The 18,285-nt window shown below is 42.3% G+C and overlaps 1 protein-coding gene across 2 annotated transcripts in view; it reads left to right on the forward strand.

The window, feature by feature from the left end:
- The window catches only part of Greb1l (GREB1 like retinoic acid receptor coactivator), a 237,796-nt gene that overhangs the window by 175,216 nt on the left and 44,295 nt on the right, over positions 1-18,285 (forward strand). For both annotated transcript variants that reach the window (XM_085833393.1, XM_021150817.3), the window contains 8 exons: positions 1,344-1,460; positions 2,473-2,592; positions 3,522-3,659; positions 5,732-5,917; positions 11,713-12,039; positions 13,060-13,188; positions 13,762-13,896; positions 17,648-17,845. In XM_085833393.1, the coding sequence (XP_085689519.1) occupies positions 1,344-1,460; positions 2,473-2,592; positions 3,522-3,659; positions 5,732-5,917; positions 11,713-12,039; positions 13,060-13,188; positions 13,762-13,896; positions 17,648-17,845 (1,350 nt within the window). The remainder of the gene's footprint in view (positions 1-1,343; positions 1,461-2,472; positions 2,593-3,521; positions 3,660-5,731; positions 5,918-11,712; positions 12,040-13,059; positions 13,189-13,761; positions 13,897-17,647; positions 17,846-18,285) is intronic.

An 18,285-nucleotide genomic window follows, 5' to 3' on the forward strand; every position in this document is an offset into this window, starting at 1 on the left:
AGACAGGGTTTCTCTGTGTAACAGCCCTGGCTATTCTGGAACTCTCTTTGTAGTCCAGACTGGCCTCAAACTTATAGATCTGCCTGCCTCTGCCTCCTGAGTGTGGGGATTAAAGGAATATGTAACTACACTTGGCCCCTATGGATGAAATTTTAGAAGAAAAAGGAGTTAGGACGACAACCTCTGAATCCCCACTAATCCCCAGAGGAGAGAAAGCTCTTCACTCTTTGTCTTCTGGTCGACGCTTACAGCTGCTTTTAAGATTCTTTCCAAAAGAATTGGATATGAATTTGACTGGGCCTCTAACAACCGGCTTATTGGAAATACAGTGGAAACAGGATGTTCAGTAATACTAGGAACACTGAGTCAGCAAACTCCACAAAATGGGGACTTCAAGGTTTTTCAAAAGAAAAAAAAAATAATCACAAGAAATATGTTTTGGAAAAAATGGAATTCTTATTGATTAAAAAAAAACCTAAAGTAGCTGGAGAGATGGCCCAGTGGTTAAGCGTGTGCGCGTGTACTCTTCGCAAGGACCTGAGTTCAGTTCCTAGCACCCACATCAGCTGGTTCACAACTGCTTGTAATTTCAGTTTCAGAGTTTCCAACCTTTCTCTGGACACATGCACACACATGCATGGATGCACACACAAGATTTAAATTAAGAGTAAATCTTATTTTCAAAAAAGCATTCAGTATATATCACCTAATTGCAGTGTGAACAAGCCATTTCTTTAAACTATTTCTGCTTTGATGATGTTTACTAATCACTGTTGATTTTAAGTATAATTTTATTGCAGAAATATTTTTAAAAGTTCACTTAGTGGTATCTATAGAGGTGCTTACCAATGAAATTGCATGGTGACTGTGTTGCTTCTGACTAACCAGAACACCTGTGAGTCTGTGCAGAGGTAGCAAGACGGGCTACCTGGGATAAATGCTGGACTTGGGCAGTGGGCATATTGTATGCATCATATGGTTCTCTCTCCTTTTATAGGTTTGAAATTTTCTATGAGGTTGAGTTAAAATTCCATCAAGTTTTCCCTTATTTTTACCTACTGTCTCCAAAGACTTCTTCAAAAAGAATTCTAAAAGAGTTCTCAGGGTCCCAGGAAATTATTCCTGGCACATCTATTTTTTAACTTATCATAGTCATTGGCATGACTGACATTTAAGTTTATCAAGTGAAGGCAATTGTTCTGATGGTTATAGCTGGTTTGATGCAACTAGGCTGTCCTATCTGAATTTTCCTGGAATGCTCAGGAGTGAGGTTTCCCAGATGTCTGCCACTTCACAGTGTCCTCCATGCCCCCGTACTGATCTGTTGCCTCTCTGTTCTACAGAGACAGCAAATGGGACCAGCGGCCATGGAGGCAAGAGCAGCTCATGCAGTTCCACTCCATCTCGCCCCGGGAACTACTCTTTGTCACCAAGACCTACCTACACATCCATAGACCAAGGTATAGTGTGTGCATGTGTGTGTGTGTGTGTGCGTGTGTGTGTGTGTGTGTGTATGTGTGCATGTGTGTGTGTGTGCGTGTGTGTGTATGTGTGCGTGTGTGCGTGCATGTGTGTGTGTGTGCGTGTGTGCGTGTGTGTGTATGTGTGCATGTGTGTGTGTGTGCGTGTGTGTGTATGTGTGCGTGTGTGTGTGTGTGCATGTGTGTGTGTGTATGTGTATGAATGAATGTATGTATGAATGTAATGGGGGGTTACATATGTGCATGTGTGTGAAGGTCCAAAGTCTACATTAGTTGTCTTCCTCTATAGCTCTCTACATTATCCTTAGAGACAGAATCTCTCAATGAACCCGGAATCCACAGTCAGAGAGCCACAGGGCCTTCTTGTCTGTACAGTATTGATTTTAAAGGCATATACCTGGCTTTCTTATATGAATTCTGAAGATTGTCCTCGGGTGCACATGTTCGGGTGGCGCTTTACCAACTGAACCATCTCTTTAGCCCAGTGCTACAGATGTTTGAATAATTAATTATCTGAATATGCACTGTAGTCTTCCCTTTGCTTAAAAGGCAACGTTTTAAAATTTCATGATTGATGTGAATAATAACTGTTAAATGAGTTGGTGATTCCACATGGAAGAACCTAATTGAGAAATAAGTGTTTCATCAAAATTATATTCTTGAAAACTCAAATCTGTCTTTTACTTGTGGAAGGACAGAACTCTGTGCTAAAAGAGTTGCATGGCATTAAATACTTTTTCTCCACTAATCCAGCGGATTTGTCCCACAACTTAACAGGGATGTCAATAGAATTGAGTGAAATAAACTGTCTCCAACTGTAAACTGCAAAATATATGGTTGCACTTATTAGTGTAGCTTTTTCTAACTGCCATTGCCCATAGGAGAGTAACTCAGACCTCCATGTAGATCAGGAAAGGTCCTTTGAGCACTTGGTGTTCTTTCTTTCTTCCCCATTGCTGAGGACAAAGCTGACTTTCCTTTTTGTTTTCAGCTAACATGTTCATTTCTGGCCCACCAAAGAAACGGCACCGGGGATGGTATCCTGGATCACCTGTCTCCCAATCTGCTCTAGTTGTGCCAGTTCCCACAGTTCGTCCTCTTTCAAGAACTGGTGAGATTTTAATGGATGATGTATTTAAACATTTCTCTTTAATTAGCAGCAATAAGTTCTGCTCCTGCTCGTATCCTCTGAAGGTAAGCACCCTGAATCAATCATTGGCATTAGCAGTAGTGTGTCAGGGTCTTGGTAGTAGTTCATATTGTGTCTCCATAACATACTCCTTCCCTATAAGTTCATGTACTGTTACAACTGACCTTAGTTTTAACCGTGTAATTGATGAGCCATGTGTTGCATAGGGCCTGAGGCTACGACTATGCAGGGCACATGTGGACTCGCTTTGTCAGAGTGGTGCCAGAGTTGAGCTGACATGCTATGACTTGTTGTTCTTGATTACTCTGGCTTCAAAGTTTAGTCTATAGCTATAACTACAAAGAGCTACTTGGCTCTCCTTCATAGTCTCCAGACGGTGTCCAAAATTGTCCTCAGCTAAGTGTGCACACAATTGTCCACCAAGTAGACAGTGACAAGTGCTCCAACCCTAAGAACTAGGTAAGGATCTTGACAATTTCTAATTTGCTTAAGTAGTTTTGAAGAGTCCATAGAAATCTCCTATGTGCAAAGAACTATGGAATGGATTACAGTTGCTTACAGTAATGATGAGTGTCTCTATCATGTTTATGTGTCCAGCTTTATGTATGGAAATCCATATCTTTGGTTACTTGGAGTTGGTAAATATGAAATACAAAGCTAAATCTACCAGAATGCTCAGTAGTCATCTACAGTGATGTGATTATGGTTGATTTGTTGTTTTTTTTTTCTGTTTTATTCTAATTTTCTGTAATATATATGTTAAATTAAAAAACAAAAACTATTGGACTTCAAAACCATCTCTTTAAAGTATTAAAACTACAGTGATTTCTGAAGTTTTTCAGTTAACCCCATGCCTAATTTTTCTTGTCAAACAATCTTTTTCTTTCCAGAGCCCCTTTTATCTACCCCAGTTCCCCAGACCCCATTAACTGGAATTCTCCAGCCTCGGCCTGTCCTTGCAGGGGAAACTGTGATTGTTCCTGAAAACCTGCTGAGTAACTCAGGAGTTAGACCAGTGATCCTGATAGGTACGGTGGAGGAATTCCATATCTAGAATTCTTTGTCTCTAGTCCCTGCTCTGTGGGCTTCTTTACACTCTCATGAGTATATTTGTCTGTCTTTATTGACTGATCAGTTTTCCTTGGCTAGCCCATTTATGCTGTATTAAGCACATGATTTAAAGTTGAGAATAAGGCATTTGCCCTCAAGAATCTCTATCTAGTGGGGTACTCTGACCCTTTATTAGAGTCAGTAAACAACTATCACTACACACTCTGGTAACACCGTGACACATTGGAATATGAGAGCTGGCAGAGGTTCACAGCCAAGAGCTTTTAGGAGCCTTGGGAGAGAGGGCTTAAACTTCAAACTGTGTGCAGAAGCCTGCTCAAAGTGGACCTGTTGAGGAAGGGTGACAGTCCAGTCAAAGGAGGCCAAACCTCAAAGAAAAGAAATAAGCTAAGCCAACTGACAGACCTCACTTCTGAAAGCCAGGAACAGGAACCCTCTGGGGCATAGGTCTGAAGCAGGGCGCCACCTCTGTGAGACCGTGTGTCTCACAGGGAGTCTGACCCTCCCTGGCTGCTGACTACAGTGAAATGATGGTTGGTTAGGGTCTAAATTCTAAGATTCCAGTTCTTATATTCTAAACTGAGCTGAGTTCCTTTTATACCCATATCTGAAGGCCTTGACAGGCAGGTCTAGACCAGAAGGAGACTGCCTGTTTTCGTTCCGTGATAAGGCAGGTACGTTTTATTAACACGAATCACTCTTTGCTCTTGTGGTTGGCCTGATTCTGTTGTCTTGGGTGTTTTTCCTTCAGGCCCTGTTCTTTTAAAACAAACAAACAAAACAAAACAAAACAAAACTTTTTTATGTATATGAGTACATTGTAACTGTCTTCAAACACACCAGCAGAGGACATCAAATCCCATTCTAGATGGTTATAAGCTTCCGTGTGGTTGCTGGGAATTGAACTCAGGGCCTCTAGAAGAGCAGGCGGTGCTTATAACTGCTGAGCCATCTCTCCAGCCCCACGTCACCCTATCTGCTGATTCTGGTCTGGAGGTATTGGGGGGAATCCCAGTAGTTTAAATTCCTTGTGACTTAGGAGGTTCTTAGCATCCACAAACATAATCTAGCTAAGCCTTAAAAAGAGGAAGAATATGGACCTCTTTGTTCCTTTAGTATTTGGCTTTTAGAAAGTCGCACAGAGGCCATCTGTGGTGTCACACACTTTTACAGCATGGGAGGTAGAGGCATGGAGATCTTTATGCATTCAAGGCTATAACCTTGTGTACATACTGAGTTCCATCCAGAGCTCCTTAGTAGGGCCATGTCTCATAAGAAAAAGAAAGGAAAGCAAGCCTGAGAGAGAGAGACAGTTTTCTTTCCTGTATCATGGGAGCAGAATGAGGTGCCTTTCAACATATTCCTATCCTAGGGTGTTTTTAAACATCCCTGACATTCAGAAAAACTAACAGAAAACACCAATATGGAGGCTAAAATAATGAATTACTTGTTAAGAACACTTGCTGCTCTTGCAGAGGACCCAGGGTCAGTCCCAAGCACCCATGTAATAGCTCACTACTATCCTTAACTCCAGTTTCAGGGGACCAAGCACTGTATTCTGAACTCCATGGATACCAGACACACAGAGACCACACATGCAGGCAGACTACACATACATGTAAAAATCTGACAAAAACCAACAAAAAGCAAACACTGATGTTGTAAAACAAGTAGGCAATCTCTAACCTCTTGCAACGGATCAATGGAATGTAAGGTTTACCAACAAGTTTAGCTTCCCTTTCCTTTGTTTTCTCATCTGGAAAGAAAGTTGATGAAGAACTATTTATCATCACATTGATCTTCTGAGACAGAACTGTAAGGTTAGCAGTATCCCTCCTGTGAGAAACACATCATGTAACCAGAGTGGCTCATCTCAGTTTATATAGAATGGTAAACACATAGGTGAATCCCCAAAGGTGGCTGTCTCAGAGGGCAGAAAATGCCTAAGTGCCTTCATGTCTCACTGAGCTGGTGTGCCTGACTGGAACCCAGAAACGCTGAGCTAACTAACGTGTGTCTTTTGGGGCAGGCTATGGCACTTTACCCTATTTCTATGGAAATGTTGGTGACATTGTTGTGAGTCCTCTGCTGGTGAATTGCTACAAGATTCCACAATTGGAAAACAAAGATCTGGAACAATTAGGGTTAACTAGCACCCATCTCCTGAGTGTGGAGAACATGATCCTTCTGACTATACAGTACCTTGTACGATTAGGTAAGTTGTTCTCCGGAGTCATGGACTGGGAATCTTTGAAATTGCTTTTCAGAATGTACTGTGTCTGTTTTCAATCCATCTGCCTACTTGGCTCATAGTTTCTCTCTTTGGTTTCTAAGTTCCTTTCCTTCTACCCAGTCTTCTAACTTTTTCCTTTCCTCTCTTTTGCCTTTCCCTTTTCTCTATTCTTGTCATAAAAGAGACAAATTGCTCCCTCTAGTGTCTAGTCTTGTGGTGCTTTCTAATCTCCTAAGGCAAGTCGAAGCAGAACCTTAGAGGGTTTTGCTAGGGGTTCCCTTTGAGAAGGAAGGCCTAAGGGTAAGGGGCTGCAAAGGTCATGAACCCTTCACTTCCTCTGAACCTACAATGAGTGTATGCAGGTGTCCTGACAACACTGGGGCTCAGCCACATTTCCATTGAAATCTCTTTTATTTTGCAAACTGCAGTGAGCCATCAAATATGCAGCCTAATTCACTCTGGGGTTTCACACCATTGATTTGCTTAGGACAATGTTTGAGGTGCAAATTTTCATATAAAAACTTTTGTATTACTTATGAGGTTTTTTTAATGTTACAAAATACTGTGGTGTTAAGAAACCACAAAAACACTGTTATAGTATTTAAAAATCAAAAGTTTCAATAAGCCAGGTACTTCCAATGTTATGTATCAACGCTCGCAAGGACCCTTAATTTCCCAGGAAACTCCTTGATGTGGGTTTTGCCCTAACGGGGTTTTTTTTTTAAGCCAATTTTTCCATGAAACCTGCTTTTATAATAAATCTGTTATTTGAAAACCTTACTTGTTGGTAAGTAATAGTTATTTAAATGACCTCATTCTGACTCATTTGATGTCATAAATTTAATTGCTACAGACTCTGGACTGTGGGCTGCCTGCTAAGACATGAAAGTCGCCTTTTAGATGCTCCCCAAATCAGGGAAGACAATGCTGTGTAGACCAGTACTTTTATCAAGCAAAGCAGACTGATCACACCATCAGAGAAACCAGGGTCCTAGTGAGTTAAATAAGCTATATGACAAAAAAATATTATATCTTCTTCCCAGTTATTAAAACCTCTTAACTTATAGATTTCCGATTTAATTAAACAAGCTTCCTTTTTCTCTTTAGGATCAATTCTCTCCAGAATTTTACTTCCAATCATTAGTTCTGTTAGTATACAGCATAAATACCTCACCCATCCTCCCTCCCTCCCTCCCTCTGTCTTTCCCTCCCTCCCTCTGTCTTTCCCTCCCTCCCTCTGTCTTTCCCTCCCTCCCTCAGTCTTTCCCTCCCTCCCTCTGTCTTTCCCTCCCTCCCTCAGTCTTTCCCTCCCTCCCTCAGTCTTTCCCTCCCTCCCTCAGTCAGTCTTTCCCTCCCTCCCTCAGTCTTTCCCTCCCTCCCTCAGTCTTTCCCTCCCTCCCTCAGTCTTTCCCTCCCTCCCTCCTTCCCTTCCTTCCTTTCACCTAGATTTGTACTTCTCTGTTCTCCAACAAGTTGTTCTGGTGTTCTTGAAAAAACTTTATTCTGTCCCTATAAGTTTAAAAGGCAGCAAGAATATTTTCACACATGCATAGATTATAGACATTTTTTTTAAATCCAAACTTCTAAAATATCAGTTTTAATACTTTGTATCTCCAAGTACTGACAGGGAGGAAAAAAGAAAAAGTAAGATTCTTCAGAAAGAAAGAGCCTTTCTTTAACAGTCACTTAAAAATTTTTTTGTGTTATTTCACAAGGTAAAAGCCCTTTGAAATGGGATCAGCAAATGTAGGTAGGCTCCAGTCTGGGGGATGTTTCTTCCTATTATGGTGGATCCATCTAAGAAGCCATCAGAGCTGATGCTCTGGGAGAGAGCTCTCAAAGGGAAAATTACCATTATTGAGCTTGGAAGAGGTGGAGGAAAGGCTCCTAGAATGGATGGAGAGTGGTAGAGGCAGAGAAGGGGAGCGCATGTGTTGCTCTAAACGATCATCTCTCTTCTAAAGTGAATGCCCCTCCCCCCAACTTTTTTCTTAACAGTAATTCAATCAAAACTTTACAAATGAATTTTAAGAAAACAAAGAATGATGGGAACGTGTTATGCCACTTTATTTTCTCCCAGGTGCCTTTGCATGGATTCATTATATATCCCAAGAGAATATGTTGCTGGCTCCTGGTCTGCCCTAGGCCTCATGCAGCTATAAATTGGGGCTCTGAGCCTTTTAGGTTTTCAATGGATAACAATAGGAAATGGAGACCAGGCCTGCTTTTCATTTGTCATGTGCTCTGGTGGAAGAGGACTATAAAAATTATCACTTTCCCTTTAGTTTTTAGTTCAAACTCAGCCACTTTGAGCTCACTACACAATATGAATGTCATGGCTACAAATCAAGATTCTAATTTGTTAAAGGTTAATGAAGATCAGAGTAGAAGGACATAAGAAACCAACATTTTAGGCTAGGTGGGTGGAGTCCTAGGGATCAACCCAGAGCTCACTCAGCACAGTGCCAGGCTATGCTCTAACTGCTGAAGCTAGCATACTGTAAGCATTACTGTTTTCTTTTTGTTTCTATGTACAGAAAGCAAGCACCTATCTATGAGGTTCCCATTTTCTTCTCCCTGACCCTCAACTAGTTCTGCAAAAGTGACTTCTCCAGTATAACTTACTTATTTTCAGACTGTGTTATATTTTGTATACACCCACTTGTCTTTAGAACAGAGCTAGGAGACCACTTAACTTGTATCTGAGGAAGGAATGGTTTCTGACTCTCTGTGTCCCTTCCTTCCAGAAAGAGTGCAGCCTTATCTCTGTGCTATAGCCTAGGGTTCTAAAGCCAGTGCTTAGCCTCAGATCACAGATATTAAAGAGTCTGCTTCCAACTCAATTCTTCACAGAGTTAGAAAGGGCAACTTGCAAATTCATCTGGAATAACAAAAAACCTAGGACAGCAAAAACTATTCTCAACAGTAAAAGAACCTCTGGTGGGATCACCATTCCTGACCTCAAGCTGTACTAACAGAGAAATTGTGGGTGGATTTCTGTGTTTGAGGCCAGCCTGGTCTACAAAGTGAGTTCCAGGACAGCCAGGGCTATACAGAGAAACCCTGTCTCGAAAAAACAAACAAACAAACAAACAAAAAAAAAACAAACAAACCCTACATGGTACTAGTACAATGACACACAGGTAGATCAATGGAATAGAATTGAAGACCCAGAAATGAACCCACATACCTGTGGTCACTTCATCTTTGACAAAGGAGTTAAAACCATCCAGTGGAAAAAAGACAGCATTTTCAACAAATGGTGCTGGCTCACCTGGCAGTTATCATATAGAAGAATGAGAATTGATCAATTGTACAAAGCTCAAGTCTAAGTGGATCAAGGCACTCCACATAAAACCAGAGACACTGAAACTTATAGAGGTGAAAATGGGGAAAAGCCTCAAAGATATGGGCACAGGGGGAAAATTCCTGAACAGAAGAGCAATGGCTTGGGCCATAAGAGCAAGAATGGACCTCATAAAATTGCAAAGCTTCTGTAAGGCAAAGTATACTGTCAATAAGACAAAATAGCAACCAATAGATTGGGAAAAGATCTTTACAATCCTAAATCTGATAGGGGTCTAATATCCAATATATATAAAGAACTCAAAAAAAAAAAAAACAAATAACCCTATTAAAAATGGGATACAGAGCTAAACAAAGAATTTTCAACTGAGGAATACCGAAAGGCTGAGAAGCATCTGAAAAAATGTTCAACATCCTTAATCATCAGGGAAATGCAAATCAAAACAACCCTGAGATTCCATCTCACACCAGTCAGAATGGCTAAGATCAAAAACTCAGGTAACAGCAGATGCTGGTGAGGATGTGGAGAAAGACGAACACTCCTCCATTGCTGGTGGGATTGCAAGCTTGTACAACCACTCTGGAAATTAGTCTGGTGGTTCCTCAGAATATTGGATATAGTACTACTGGAAGATCCAGCAATACCTCTCCTGGGCATATACCCAGAAGATTCTCCAACTTGTAATAAGGACACATGCTCCACTGTGTTCATAGCAGCCTTATTTATAATAGCCAGAAGCTGGAAAGAACCCAGATGTCCCTCAACAGAGGAATGGATACAGAAAATGTGGTACATTTACACAATAGAGAACTACACAGCTAGTAAAAACAATGAATTTATGAAATTCTTAGACAAATGGATGGATCTCAAGTATATCATTCTAAGTGAGGTAACCCACTCACAAAAGAACTCACATGATATGCACTCACTGATAAGTGGATATTAGCCCAGAAGCTCAGAATACCTGATACAATTTGCAAAACACATGAAACTCAAGAAGGAAGACCAAACTTTGGATACTTCGATCTTTCTTAGAAGGGGGAACAAAATACCCATGGAAGGAGTTATAGAGACAAAGTTCAGAGCAGAGACTGAAGGAATGAGAGACTGCCCCACCTGGGGATCCATCCCATAAACAACCACCAAACCCAGACACTATTGTAGATGCCAACAAGTACTTACTGACAGGAGCCTGATGTAGCTGTCTCTTGAGAGACTCTGCCAGTGCCTGACAAATACAGAAGTGGATGCTCACAGTCATCCATTGGATGGAGTACAGGGTCCCCAATGAAGGAGCCAGAGAAAGTACCCAGGGAGCTGAAGGGTTCTGAAGCCTCATAGGAGGAACAAAAATATGAACTAACCAGTACCCCCAGAGCTCCCTGGGACTAAACCACCAATCAAAGAAAACACATGGCTCTAGTTGTATATGTAGCAGAGGATGGCCTAGTCGGTCATCAATGGGAGGAGAGGACCTTGGTCCTGTGAAGGTTCTATGCCTCAGTATAGGGGAATGCCAGGGCCAGGAAGCAGGAGAGGTTGGGTTGGGGAGCAGGTAGAGGGAGGGTGATAGATTTTCGGAGGGCAAACTAGGAAAGGGGATAACATTTAAAATGTAATAAAGAACATATCTAATAATAATGATAAAGAGTCTGCTCCTGCAGACAGGAACCCTTGAGTTTCAAGTCTCTGATTCACATGGGGGTTGGGGGGAGGAGACAAGTCAATATATTCCCTGGGTTTTAGTTTTCACTAAAGGTCTTGGTTAATTTGTGCCAGTTGGATGGTTGCTGATTTTGTTGTAAAGACTGGTTAAGTTTCTAAAGAGAATAAAAAACAAAATCCCTCTAGTTTCAGGGGCCACAGGTCATCAGTATAAGCTTACTCAACTATGGCTGGGGAAAGAAGCCACATGTCATACTTGACAACCCAGAGTGCAGGAGAGAATGAGATGACCGAGCATTCTCTGCCTGGGAAGAGTTGGGGACTGTTAAAAAATTATTCATTTCCCTGTGTTTAAGGTCAAAATTAAATTGAGACAATCTATTAAAATACTTTTAAAGTATCCATGCCTAAAATGAGAAATGAAAAGAACCTTAAAATTGATTACACACCAGTGTGTTGTCTTATTTATTAGTCATCAGAATTCATAGTGCCAGGGTTTGAAAATGATTGTCTCTCAGGGCATGCAACAGAATGGGTCTCGTATCTTTGAAAATCCTCTGTGAAAGAGACCATCACTAGGGTCCAGGAGAACAGAGCTAGAGCTGTAGACAAAACACATAGCACCCAGCATCCCACAGTTCATTTAAACCCACCATATTCCAGCTAGCAAGTAAGCACTTACGTCTTACAGTGGTCTCAAGCCACAGCTCATATTAGCCACACACCATTCCCTTTCACTTCTCCCTGGCCTTAATTTTGTCTTCTCTGATTGTCTGAATTCTAACTGTGATTCTCATTAACATAGGTCCTGACCAGATTCCTCTCAGGGAAGAGTTTGAGCAGATCGTGCTGAATGCTATGCAGGAGTTTTCTGTGAGAGAGCGAGCCCTGCCTTTGGGTACTCCGTGTGCACCCATGTCACCGGCACAGCTCCCCTGGCTTGCTAGATTAGCTGCCAGTGTATCTCAGGACCTGGTTCATGTGATTGTGACCCAGAACTCTCTAGCAGAAGGCATTTCAGAGACGCTGAGGCTTCTCAGTGAAATGAAACACTACCAGAGGCTGCCAGATTACGTCGTGGCAATTTGTGCTTCAAAAATCAGAGGAAATGAATTTTGTGTGGTAGTATTAGGTGAGTGGGTTTGGGGCTTTGTTTATTTGACTTATCACTTGTTTAATGCATTCATTCTGTCATCTGTATTTGAAAAATAGCAATTGATATTTCCAGCATCCACATAATTACTCTCTGATTAATGGCTGCGGTTTGGGTTTCTCTCCCAGTTTTAATTTTCCTTTCTTCCTCAAGTCAAAGCCCTCAGTGTGGCTGGTGCCCCTGGCACCTGGTTGTGGAGACATTCTTTTACAGCAGATACCCTCATCACATGTAACTAAGTGTTGGGGCTGGAAAGATGGCTCTGCAGCTAAAAGCACTCGCTGCCCTTGCACAAGTCCTGGGTTTAATTTCCAGCATCCACATGGTAGCTCCTAGCAGTCTATAACTCCGGTCCTGAGGGACCAAACACCCTCTTCCGATGTTCATGACACCGAGTGCATTGTGGTACATACATATATGCGCACACACACACACACACACACACACACACACACACACACATACACTACACATAGAAATAAAAGCAGGTTAATTGTAAAAAGGTTTTGCAGGTCTTACCCATTCTGTCATGTGATAAAGCACCTGTGTAAGCCAGTTATATTTGCCAGGAGCTCTCCACACTGAAGAGCCTACTCTACCATACCTAGGAAACCTTCAGAAAGTAGAACAATGACTAAATGTGCTCTGTGCTAACTCTCAGAGGGCCAGCACTCAGACTTTCATTTCTCCTCTCTTCACTGAATGGCTCTCATTGCTTCCTACCAAAAAGATTTTTATAGTTTTTATAGTTATAAACATAAAATACACTATTTTTCCCTCAATCACCTGGCATCATGTTATGAAGATTTTGTTGTTGCTGCTGCTGCTATAGACAATCTTCAAATTGATGTTTCGTATGCACATCTTTCAACATGCCATGACCTTCTTAATCAAGTCCCTGTAGTTTTAGACGTCTGTGGTCTCTATGTCCATCATAATTAGTGCTGCCGCAAGCATTAGTTCCAGTGATGAGTTACTGCTTTGTTCTCTGTCCGTCAGGTCAGCAGCAGTCCCGGGCCCTGGCAGAGAGCATGCTTACCACAAGTGAGTTTTTGAAAGAAATTAGTTACGAGCTCATCACAGGAAAGGTCAGCTTCCTGGCATCACATTTCAAAACAACATCATTAGGTGAGTGCTTGTAAGATTGGGCCGCCCTGCCAGCCCTAGTTGTGTGATTGGATTGAAATCTTAGCCTGTCAGGAAGGTGGGCCTTAAGTTTTCTGGTAGAACTTTCCTTGCAGTGGTTTAATCCTTACTCCTGGTGACTAACAACACCACAGGAAGCTTGTGAGGTCTAGAGGAAGACACAAGGATACGAGGATTAAAGCCTGAACTCAACTGTAACTTTGTTGCTTGGGCTATTTTCTCTTTCTTTCCCTGGATCTAAGTTTTTTCATATGTCAGAGAGAACCAGAACAGTGCATTCTGCCTGCTGTTGTCCATAATGCCAGCCAAAAGAGAGCCAGTGTTGGAAGTGTGTTGGTTGTAAGCATGCACCTACAAGGGTATATATCATCTAGAAAAGCTCTTATCGTACAAATGCCACAAAAGAAATGGCCATGTAGGAATTCTGACATCACTCTAGGTCAATTTAAAGTTTTTGATGAGAGCCCAGCCCAGCTGCATCAATTGGATACTGAACATAAGCACTCAGCGTGCTGCTCACTCCAGTCTTCTCAAATCTGCCTTCTTTTCATACAGGGGATGACCTGGACAAGCTGCTTGAAAAAATGCAACAAAGAAGAGGAGACAGTGTGGTCACTCCTTTCAATGGTGACCTTGATGAGTGTGTGTCCCCTCAGGAGGCTGCTGCTATGATTCCCACACAAAACCTGGGTAAAGTGGCCTGAGGCTGAGGGACAGATATTGTAGACGCTTAAAAAACAAGAACCCTCAGGGTTTTTAAGAACCCTCAAGGCATAGACTACAGCAGGCTTTTCATTGTTGTCTACCTGGTAAATTGAGTTCTGATTGACAGTATTTGGCTGTGCAGCCTCTCCTTAGTAAGAGTCCTTTCCTGGGAGGCTGTTGTTTAGTTGCATTTGGTAATATCTGTTAGCCTCAGGAAGGTCCTCTTTTTGCCAGGAATGATTTTAGGAATACTCAGTTTTATTTTATTTTAATGTGTGTGTGTGTGTGTGTGTGTGTGTGTGTGTGTGTGTGTGTGTGTGTTGAGACAGGATTTTATCAGCCCAGACTGGCTTCAAACTCATTACGTAGCTGAGTCTAGTCTTGAACTCTTGATCCTCTAACCTCCACCTCCAAAATTCTAGGATGACAGGCACCACTGGCTGGACCCCAAGTGTTTTTTCCTGAGTTGTACGCAGGGAATTGCTGTGCTTGCGGGGCGCTTTAGAGAACTTCATGAAGCATCTAGACTGCAGCTGTGCAGGACTGTGTCTCTCACCTTTTCCCTTACTTGTAAAACTTCAGGCCCATAGAATATGAGGCCTTCCAGGCAGCAGAAAAATGTTACCTACATATCATCTGCCCTGCAAGTCAGAGCCCCATGGTGGCCGGGGGAGAGGAAGCTGATCTTAACCTCTTTGTCCAACAAATGTGAACATGGTCCACAAAGTGTCCTGACTTCTGGGCCGTATCTGGACATAGAGCATCATTCATTCAGATCTAAAATGAGTTCATATGAACTGTTCTGAATTGTTACTAGGTTCAGAGTTTGCTCAGCAGGTAGAGGTTGCTTGCATCCCAAGCCAGGGACCTAAGTTAGATCCTAGAACCTGCATAAAAGTAGACGGAGAGAGCCAGCTGCTTTGACCTCCATACATGTCATCACATACACCACTACATTAGTAATACATGTGTAAAAATAATAATTAGTTCATCAAATACTTCTTAATTCTCAGAATACATACAGCTCTCTAAGTACATCCTTGGTTCCCTACTTAAGAAAGGTTATTTGAAGCAGGGTGGTGGTAGCACACATCTTTCCTCCTGGCAGCAAGTTCGAGGCCAGCCTGGTCTATAGAGTAAGTTCCAGGACAGCCAAGGCTACATAGAGAAACCCTGAAACCCTGCCTTGAAAAACCAAAAGCCAGCCAAACAAACTAAATGTTGCTTGAAGGAACTGGAGAAAAAAACCTCAGGAGTTAAGGGCCCCAGCTGATTTTCAGAGAACCAGGGTTTCATCTCAGAACCCACAACCATCTGTGACTCCAGTCCAGGGGACCCAGGGGACCCAGGGGACCCAGTGCCTCCTTTGGCCTCTGAGGGAACCAGACTGCCAAAACTCTAGACACATTTTTTAAAAATATTTTTTTAGTTTAAAAAAGAAATGTCAGCCAGGCATGGTGGTGCATACCTTTAATCCCAACACTCCCAGGCAGAGGCAGACTACCTTTGTGAGTTCAAAGCCATCCTGGTTTACATAGTGAATTTCAGGACAGCCAGGGCTACATAGTGAGACCCAGTCTCAAAAGATCTAAGTGAATAAATAAGTAAAATAAAAATAAATGTTGCAAGCCGGGTGGTGGTGGTGCATGCCTTTAATCACAGCACTCAAGAGGCAGAGGCGGGCGGATTTCTAGTTCGAGGCCAGCCTGGTCTACAGAGTGAGTTCTAGGACAGCCAGGACCACACAGAGAAACCCTGTCTCGAAAAAACAAACAAACAAACAAACATTAAAATAAATGTTGCTTGAAGCCAGCAAGATGGCCTCGTGGGTAAAAACAACTACCACCAAACCTGATGACTTGAGCTCAAACCCCGGGGCTCGCTCACGTGGTAGAATGAGAAAGCCAATTCCTGCATGATGTCTTATCACCTCCACATGTGTGCTGTGGTACATGGGCACATGCACACACATACACCAACACTAAAAGTTATAATAAAAAGTTTTACAAAAAAAACTGTTGTTTTATATTTCATTAAACTTCAGAATTTGCTAAATTAAATTGTACTTACAAATCTATATATGCTTAGTTCCTGTCAGCCTATGAACTGAGAAACTAATAACTTATTTATGTTGGAAGATAGGCTTGTTTTATTGGTAGATTTTTTTTTAATTTTTTACTTATGTGTATGTGTGTGTGTGTGTGAATGTGTGTTGGGTATATTCAGGTGCTCACGAGGATCCGAAGACCATGTTGGATCCTCCAAGGTTGTAGACATGGGTGCTACAAATCAAACCGTGTTTTTCTGCAGAAGCAATGTTTTCTCTCAACTGCTGAGACATCTCTTCAACCTTTTAATTGTAGTCCATGTACGGGAAATGGGGGAAAGTTACCTAGGGGCTGGAGAGATGGCTCAATGGCTAAGAGCACTGGCTGTTCTTCCAGAGGACCCCAGTTCAGTTCCCAGCAACTACATGGTTACTTATAAATGTCTATAGCACCAGTCCCAGGGGATCTGGTGTGTTCTTCTGTCCTCCTTGGGCACTAGGCATGCAGATGGTACACAAGCATACATGCAAGCAAAACACTCATGTGCATCATTTTAAAACTTTAAAAGTATTTGCACTAGCATTCCTTTTTCTTTTCTAACCCTGGGAGTCAAACCCAAGCCTTACACACACATCTAGAGGTGCCCCATTGCTAAGCTGCTCTCCCAGCTCTGCTGTTCAACCTCATAGCATCAAGCTCTGCAGTCAGTTCTTTCTGCCGGCAAGAAGCCCTCTGTGTCCAGAGTAGCTAGGGTAGTGTGAGTACTGAACGCCTCACTTACACCTCAGTTGAGTTTAGACAACTTTCATTAGCACTAGTTAATTAAGCCCTTGAGACTGTGTTTCAGTCAAACTGTCAACATATGTCCCTGATAGAATGCAACCCTTTTAAGAGGTGTGGCAGCTGCCTGCCCAGGCATTTTGTTTGTGGGGAGAGGGGGTGTGCACAGGGACTGGTGGCTTGGTGAAACTTGTAAGAAAGGATTACTGACATGCATAGAGAATCTGGGCAGTGTTTGGTGGTATGTCACCTACTGAGAGGCCAGCTGCCTATGTCACAAGGCATAGGTCTCTTTAGGTAGTCCTGGTGTGAGCACTGGTAATGACTACATGTCCTAGGCCTGCCAGGTCACAAATGCTGGCAGAGCCAAGCCAAATAGGAAGAAAAGTGAAGGTTGTGTCTCTAGCCTGTGTTGTCTAGTCATAGACAGGGGATTTCAGGTCATGTTGCAGCTGACTTGCTGATGCAGAAGAAATAATTACTGTGGATTCATCCAGAAAAACTCAAAGGAATCCTACAGTATTATAGCTATGGCATTGACTCTCTCCCTAGACCTGGGCAATGCTGAGAGGCCTAAAGATTTGACTACCCCCTTCCTGCAGCTGAGTCCTGGTCCAGCTGTGACCTTGTAGTCTGTTTCCACTATTAACAAAAGTGTTGTAAGACAATCCCAACGTTTTTAAGTCATTTGCTTGTCAAACTGTCCTAGCCCATTCTTGAGCATATCTTCTCAGTCAGATTTTAGGGGGAAACAGGCAGCTCCATAAAGCCCAGTATCAAAGGAGAATAGCAAGTGGGAGTTCGTGGTTGTGAAACAGTGATCTGCCCTTGTGTTTTATGTCTCCAAATGGATTCATAGCGCTTGTTGAAGAACTAAATATTGTTCTTATAACTTTTTTTAATTTTAGATGTAGATAACGAAACCTTCCAAATTTATCAACCACAGCTCACAGTTGCCAGAAGACTCTTATCCCAGGTGTGTGCGATCGCAGACAGCGGCAGCCAGAGCCTGGACCTCGGCCACTTTAGCAAAGTGGACTTCATCATCATCGTCCCAAGGTCAGAGGTTCTGGTCCAGCAAACTCTCCAGCGTGTTCGACAATCAGGTAAGAGTGAGCCTTTCTATGAGCTTCTACTCAGTTCCAGCCCTGCAGCCCCTTTATCCCTTCCTCTCGCTTAGTCCAAACATTTAAAAGACATTTTAAAAACGTCTTTCAGTAGTAAAAAAAAAAAAAAAAAAATCACAAGAGCATTTAAATGAACATTTAATTTATCTGTAAGCTTTCTTCTAGACCTTTTTCCCTTAGAGGCCAAGACACTAAAACTGATTTGTGTGTTTGTCGAGACTGTAAATCCATGGTGTCATTCGTGGGACTGCAGTCTGGTCATTCACTGTTTAGGGAAGTCCAGCCTGTCCGGGATGCTGGGTCAAAGCCTCTTGAATTCTTCCTAGGTTGGGGCAGGTCATTTCTCAGAGTTCTCAGACATTTAGCAGGTTGCCGGAACATTTTCAACACAGACGCCACCTTCCACATTATCCGCAAGA

Source organism: Mus caroli, unplaced genomic scaffold (genome assembly GCF_978045245.1).
Source record: "Mus caroli unplaced genomic scaffold, Mus_caroli_1 scaffold_19, whole genome shotgun sequence".
Classification (NCBI taxonomy): domain Eukaryota; kingdom Metazoa; phylum Chordata; class Mammalia; order Rodentia; family Muridae; genus Mus; species Mus caroli.